Source organism: Littorina saxatilis, unplaced genomic scaffold, assembly GCF_037325665.1.
Source record: "Littorina saxatilis isolate snail1 unplaced genomic scaffold, US_GU_Lsax_2.0 scaffold_290, whole genome shotgun sequence".
NCBI classification, from domain to species: domain Eukaryota; kingdom Metazoa; phylum Mollusca; class Gastropoda; order Littorinimorpha; family Littorinidae; genus Littorina; species Littorina saxatilis.
In genome coordinates, this window is record NW_027129322.1 from 32123 (window position 1) to 40252 (window position 8130).

Sequence of the window (8130 nt, forward strand, 5' to 3'; positions counted from 1 at the left end):
GAACAAGAACGCTTAACGCAATTACGCATTCAGTCAAGCGAATGCATGCAGAAACACGTCCGCTTTCCTTTCAACTTCCGAACACACACACACACACACACACACACACACACACACGCACGCACACACACACACACACACACACACACACACACACACACTCACACACACACACACACACACACACAAACATATAACTCGCAGCAAAGAGGCGTGCACGTGCTTAGTTTCTTTCCACAAGTTATATATATGTATGACTGTGAGATACAACCATTCAGGACCTGTAAGCAATACCACAATTAATTCTTGGCTCAACTTTGTTTCTATACCTACAGTACATTTACAAAGAACCCGGATTGCAAATACTGAACTGTACCTGAGAAAGAAGGGGAGAGAGAGAGAGAGAGAGAGAGAGAGAGAGAGAGAGAGAGAGAGAGAGAGAGAGAGAGAGAGAGAGAGAGAGAGAGAGAGAGAGAGAGAGAGAGAGAGAGAGAGAGAGAGAAAGAGAGAGAGAGCGGAATGAATGGATGGTTTATTCATTAAGGCCATAGACCCATAATTATGAAAGAGAAAGAGAGAGAAAGAGAGTGAGATAGAGAGACAGACGGAGAGAGAGAGAGAGAGAGAAGTTAAGCCTGCCCTGAATTGAGCCCGCAGTCGACTTCGCAAAGACTTCGCGAAGTCTTTTTAACCCAAACAAATCAGTGCCAAAGCTTCCACTACATTCGCGAAGTATACTCTGTGTAGTCGACCCAAGTGAGGACAGGCTTACAATTGAAAAATTAGCTCACCGTCAAAAGTCAAAGATTTGCAGTTGTTTTGTTGAATTTCCATTGGTGGACTAGCACTGCAAACTGAACACTCAAATTCAGCACCATTGTGTTGATCCTTGTCTGCAACAAATCTAAATGTGAATGTTTTAATGTCGCCGGCAAGTCCTGTACAGGCGCATGTACCATTGGCATCTGCATTGCTGGCTGTACAGTTGGTGGTTGTGTACGACGTCGGGCATGTTGATGTTTTGCCCGCTGAAGTCTGTACAAACGTTACAGTTGTGGGATTGGCAAAACATTTAGCAGAGGCGACTTCCACGGTATTTATCTCACAGGTGACCACAGCGGAAGCTCCATGCTCAAGTTTTTCTGGACAGGACATGGTTACTGGTACAGCGACCACTGCACACAAAGGAAAACAGGGGGCTTTTAGGGGAGGTGCCGCATTACAGTTCGTCTTTTGGTTTCCATATGGGTCATTTCTGATTCCATGAATAATTTGCCAACTGAAAGTATCTTAACTATACATACATGCGTTACGTTGAAGAAAACCCGAATAAAAAGTTGTTGGACAAAGCGCATCCTCTTTCAAAAAACCCCATTGCTTCATAAATATCTTGGCAAGAATGAAACTGATGTTTTCGACAACCATTATGACAAGCAGTGATACATGGGCACTTTGGGCTTCCACTTAAAGCTAATGTTACTGTGATCTAGGTAGACATGAAATACATATGCAGTTCTTGTTTAAAACTCTTTAGCGAGGATAAATAAACATGGCTCTAAGGCCGATTTTAAGGCACGGGAGGTACTCCCAAATAAATTTCATTTCATTTGACAGACAATGCATAACAAATTATAGTCTTAATCTTTGAAACAACTTTTCTTGGTACCCAAAAGTGGCAGCAGCTATACGCAATTTTAAGGCAAAGTAGCCCAGTTTTTTTTTTTTAAATTGCACTACAGAAAAAAACACTTTATTACAAAAATCAGTAATATCAGCTTAACCGCAGGCAGCAGAGTAAATATTGTTACTACACATATTTCCTTGCATTTCAGAAATTGTGTTACGTCACGTCATATTGATTCTTCTGGATACTGTCAAATCTCATAAAAGACGTTGTGTAAGCCAAAATGTAATGAAATACATATCAGAGGGAAGTGCATTCACTGGGCATTTAGGTGCGAGTACCTCTGATGGCCTATAAACACTAAGTGTGAGAGTTCATTTCCGAAGCACACCCCCTAATTTTGAAAGTCAAAGTTATGCCATGAAAGGCTTTTATTTGACATTATCCAGAAAAATTAAAATGACGTGGCAAAACATAATTTCTGAAATGCAAGGCCTCCTGGTGCTGCTGTGAGTTGCACGCAAACAAATCTGTTTACTTGCTGTTTAACACCTTCCAGTTACTTGATACTGTAGTTCACTCAAAAATATTTACTCTGCTGCCTGCGATAACGTGACATGTGACATGCACGCTGCGGTTAAGTTGATATTACTGATTTTTGCAACAAAGTGGGTTTTTCTGAATGCATTTTACAAAAAAACTGGGCTTCTTTGCCTTAAAATTGCGTATAGTTGCTGCCACTTGTGGGTACCAAGAAAAGTTGTGAAAACCGTTACAACGTGTATTCCGTAATATTGCTCAGATTCAAGACACACAATTTTGAGCAGAAAAAAGACTGATCTTTAAATACACGTATATTTTTGACCAAAAAACTGCTGTTCAACTTCTGACAGAAGCCTATTTTAATGGAAGCAGCTAAGTGTTATTACCAGCAGTCGATACCCGGATACATCTGCCCTTGACCTTTCCTTGGGAATATCCATTACTAAAAATAGAATACGGGATTGTGGGAAAACTGTTCAATGGCACTCATGCACTATATTTGATTTTCAATACACGACTCAAAATCTTTGGGATTTTTGTTTGTTTGTTTGTTTGCTTAACGCCCAGCCGAAGGGCCATATGAGGGCGGTGCTGCTTTGACATATAACGTGCGCCACACACAAGACAGAAGTCGCAGCACAGGCTTCATGTCTCACCCAGTCACATTATTCTGACACCGGACCAACCAGTCCTAGCACTAACCCCATAATGCCAGACGCCAGGCGGAGCAGCCACTAGATTGCCAATTTTAAAGTCTTAGGTATGACCCGGCGGTGTTCGAACCCACGACCTCCCGATCACGGGGCGGACGCCTTACCACTAGGCCACCGTGCCGGTATCTTTGGGATAAATTAAAATGAAAACAAATACAAGTATATAGAGTTAAGAAAACAAGAAAAAGCTGAACACCGTTTGGAATGAAGCATATATGAATAAAAGACAAGAATTACGAGTTCGGAAAAAAATTAAAATAAAATTGCCCTCGAAGCGAATCGAACCCGGAACCAAAAAAGTAAGGACTAGCGCACCGTCAATCGGAGACGCTACCGACTGAGCTATTGTGTCGCACTGAAGTTGAGGGAGATTTTAACTTGAAATATTACACTTGAGTTCTCGAGCGTGGCGACGACTCAGTGACTCGAGTTTTCGAGTCTCTCCGCTCGTATTTGTGTACTGTTCTCTATATCTCACTGTTCAGGGCTAGCTCATTAACCTTACGCTCCCGGTCACTTAAATTCGTATAAGTTTGGAAAGCAGTTTCAAGTAGCGATAATTTCAAGCGAGACCGACATTATTGATACGGAATGCATTAACCAATCGCCGAAAGGTGCATGAAAGGATATCCCAAAATCCTCTATTCTCAATGACATACTAAGGAGTTAGCTCGGGAGCACGACGATCATATAAAGGAAGCACGTGGTTAAAAACGGGCGTCGATAGAGCCAATGAACAATGCTATCTTCTTGGAGTATTTCATCCACTTGTGCTTCTGGGCTATACCACTGAAAACATATCCTTAACTTTTTGTGCTCAGTGTACTTAAGAATATATTTTCGTGTACGCATAAGCATTTCTTATTATGTCACAGTGCTAAGATAAAGATCAATTCAATTCAATTTAATTCAATTCAATTTAATACAATTCTCTCTCCCTCATTCTCATTCTCATAAATCAGACTCAAACCATCCGTTGTCAATGCCGTGAATGCTACCGGCCCCCGTAGCGCAGTGGTTAGCGCATCGGGCTGTGGGCCGGGAGGTCGTGGGTTCGAATCCCATCAGGCTCATGTGGGTTTTTCGGGCTACGGTCGGCTCCTACCCAGAGTGGAAGTGCTATGGTTCCTATGGGAAGGCTGGAATCACACAGCCGAGTGTCATTCACTTAACAAATGCGACTTTGAGTGTGCTCAGGTTCTGTTTACCTGACCAACACCGCAGATGCGGCAGTTCTCGGGCCTGGTTGACACCATGATATATTATGACAGTAAGCGTAGAGTGCTGCCCTGTCACGTAGTCTCAAACCAAATTGGAAATCCACAGCATCATCATTATAATCATCCTCATCTCATTAATCATCCAAAATTATAAATTGTCCTTGCTCTTGTGGCCCTTCATGCCCGGAGCTCTCATGGTGACCTTGGTCTCAGTGTTCCTGTTCCATCCTTCCCTGAATAGTACTTCTGCTGTGACGTTCTGGGGGGTCGACGGAGGGACGTGGTGGCGGTCTGCTCTCTGGAGGAGACCCTCACTCAGTCTGGCTCCGCGACTTAGCAGTCAATGTCGTTAGTAGGGGGCATAGTAGGTAGTGGGCTGCGTCCGTTAGCTTGGGACAGACCCACTACTGAACACCGTCGAAGTGACTCATCAGAAGTGCAGTGTCATCTTCCGAGGGTAGCCTACCGCAGCGACCCGACATCCCTCCCTGGAGCGTCTGTAAAATCGACAAGTCTGGCAGCGGAACGAATTTCAGATGTGGATGGAGCAGCGAGTGCAGGGACGGGGCGGCGTGAGAGCAGACCGGGACAAGAAACAGGTGTAAGGGAAGAAAAAAAAAAAAAAAAAAAATGCCGTGAATGCTACTGACTGGATTGGAGATACTCTTATGTCGCCTAGCGCCATGTATCTGATGAAACCATTCATAGCACAGCGCAGAGCTATAACTCTGTGCAGCAAACATCGTCCCCAAATACCTGTTTTATTCTAAAAACCACGCTGGTGGTTGCATTTTATGTAATAACATCCTGAAATGAGTTTTCACACTTTAGAACGGCATTTAACGCTCATTGAAGTTTTAAGAAACGTTCTAACACCTAAAACATTCATAGCACCGATGACGTAATTGTAGCTCTGCACTTTGTGGCCACATACGTCCCCATTTCACTGCTGTACAGCAAACATCGTCCCCAAATACCTGTGTGTTTTTTTCTAAAAATCACGCTGGAGGTTGCATTTTATGTAATAACCTCCTGAAATGAGTTTTCACACTTTAAGTTTTTAAAATGGCATTTAACGCTCATTGAAGTTTTAACAAACTTTCTAACACGTAAAACAGAAGAGACCCCAAAATGCCTGTGTTTTGAGCAAGATGGCATTTTGATACACAGCCGACCCCAAATGACTGGAAAACCACCTATGTGTGTGTGTGTGTGTGTGTGTGTGTGTGTGTGTGTGTGTGTGTGTGTGTGTGTGTGTGTGTGTGTGTGTGTGCGTGCGTGCGTGTGTGTGTGTGTGTGTGTGTGTGTGTGTGCGTGTGTGTGTGTACTTTTTTTTTTATAGCTTATGGTCTAGAAGACAGTTTTAACATATTTAATGCTCTGGGAATTTACACTCAAGTGTGGAGTAACCAGTGTTTTGCTAAGCTGGACAGAACACAGGTGGCATCAGAACAAATACACAGGCAAATACCATGATGCAGTTTGCACGCCATCAACGAACCTGTTCTACTGTGGAACAGGAGGGCGATATAGTGGAGAATATGACCTGACTGGAGGACATGAATAGTGTGATGGGTCTTAAGATTTTGGAGAAAAAAAACACCACCATAATGATAAAAACAAGCAATTTCAAAGGGTCTAGTATTCACCAAATGTGAATGCAGTCTAAACAAAATCTGTGACGTCAGTTTTCTCAGAACGTTACATTGGCCACATGCATATTTCGTTTCCCAAATATCTCAACAAGTATTTATCAAAATGATGTGTTTTGTTTATATAAAATGGGAAGCAAGCGGTAAAAAACGGGGGTTGAGAGAGGCAATGAAGGATGATAATAACTTTTAGAGCGTATTATACTTATAGTCAGAGAAACAATTGTGCCAGCATCTTCGATACCGTCCTGTCCTCGCCTTCTGTTTCAGCTAGCAAAGATGTTAACACAAGAAATAAGAACCTACACACAAACACACAGACAGAAGAGGGTCATTCAGTCACGTACGGGCTTAGATCTGATCACAGGCGGAAGGTATCGTTCACTGGACCACCACTTTCATAATAAGACTACAAGGCATGTCACTCAACTTCGAGTCTTGCTCCACTTACTTCAGAAACAAATATGCAAAAAATAAATGCCAATGTCGAGCACCTTTGTATCTTTACAAATACCAGGATAAATGACTGTTCTATCTATATGTACCTTTTATGTTTAACTGTCTGTCCGCCGCATGTTTTTAAACCGTATTCTGTGCGACCAAACGTGTCTGTCGCCAGCAAACCAGTTCGATGGACGGCAGCTGAACGATTGCAAGTCCGAGGAAATTGTAGTCCGATGCGCTCATAGATTAATAGCCGGATATTCGATGACTATTTGCATAAATAAAAAAAAGTGAAAGTCCTGCGGGTAGCTTCCCTTTGCTGCGCAATATTTACATATTGTTTTTAGACCAACGAGCGGGGCGGGGATGTAGCTCAGTCGGTAGCGCGCTGGATTTGTATCCAGTTGGCCGCTGTCAGCGCGAGTTCGTCCCCACGTTCGGCGAGAGATTTATTTCTCAGAGTCAACTTTGTGTGCAGACTCTCCTCGGTGTCCGAACACCCCCGTGTGTACACGCAAGCACAAGACCAAGTGCGCACGATAAAGATCCTGTAATCCATGTCAGAGTTCGGTGGGTTATAGAAACACGAAAATACCCAGCATGCTTCCTCCGAAAACGGCGTATGGCTGCCTAAATGGCGGGGTAAAAAACGGTCATACACGTAAAATTCCACTCGTGCAAAAAACACGAGTGTACGTGGGAGTTTCAGCCCACGAACGCAGAAGAAGAAGAAGAAGAAGACCAACGAGCGCTAGTATGCATATTCGGTGCAGCAAGCCATGTCTTTCAACACTGGTCATGGGCGGTTCGCAAACGCAGATTCGTCCAAATGATAGTTAAAAACAACCTGCGGCAGACGGCAGCTGAGAATGAAAGGTACATAATTATATAGTTAAAACAATCGTTCAACTGTATTTATTTGACCATAAACAGACTGTAGGAGTAGAAAAAACATATTGAACACTATTTTGTTCTCAGGGAGTGACTCCAAGAACACAGAAGACTCGAAGCTGAGGGACATACCTTGTAGTCTTATTATGAAAGTGGTGGTCCAGTGAACGATACCTTCTGCCTGTGATCTGTTCTGAAAACCCCATGCGCGCTGTTCTAATTTGCTCGAAACTCCACCCAGTATCATCAAGTAATAAAAAACAATAAACAATTAGTGGATGTCATGTCTCATGTCTTGTTCCAGCCGATGCATTCTTACATATATATACATAACTGTTGTCGCTGTGCACCGATTTACATAGTTTTAGAAGGACAGTAAGAGAAAACTGTCATGCTCCGATCCCGTCCACACTACTCGACTCTAGCATGTTGATGCCTTGGACCCCTTTTTACAGGCTCGTAATGTAAGTAACGACAACACTCACCATGCACCACGGCGCTGTTCCATGACAAGACGGCAAGGCAGAACACAACCAATCTCATGGTGGCTTCGAAACCATTTTGCCAGATGGGAAAAAGTAAACACGACGTCACATTTGTTTGGAGTGCATGTAGATCGTTACGTCAAATGTTCCAGAAGATCGACACAAACAAGTTGGTCTCGGCTACATGTTACGTCATGCACCACTCAAGAAGCGCACACTATAATTGTTCTTTGCTACTGGTCACAAGTGGGGGTCAGCTTACAAGGACGCATTTTTCAATGCAGTCTAGGGGAGAAACTGGTCACAAAGCACCCAGTACATGCCAAAGAGATTTGAGAATCAATTAAAGAAAATACCAAAATCATTCAATAGATATGGAAATATTAAGATTTACGGTGAAAATGCTAGCAAAAATGGCGTCCAAAAACGGGAACGCACACTTGGTGCGTCTTTGAAGACTTACCTCCCGTTCTGTGTTGTTGATAATAGTCGTGTTTGTGCTGTTTTTGTTGAAATAGTATCTAATAAAACTGATGCAGTTCTTGAAATGTTGCAAAT

At 42.9% G+C, this 8130-nt stretch overlaps 1 protein-coding gene across 1 annotated transcript; it reads right to left on the reverse strand.

The window, feature by feature from the left end:
• Positions 1–791: 791 nt before the first annotated feature.
• On the reverse strand, positions 792–7665 carry LOC138957588 (uncharacterized; the record flags this gene model as incomplete). The annotated part of the gene is given in 2 exon segments (XM_070328683.1): positions 792–1175; positions 7573–7665. Coding segments are annotated over 2 exon segments (442 nt in total), but the record flags the coding sequence as incomplete, so codon positions are not given.
• Between the last annotated feature and the right edge of the window lie 465 nt (positions 7666–8130).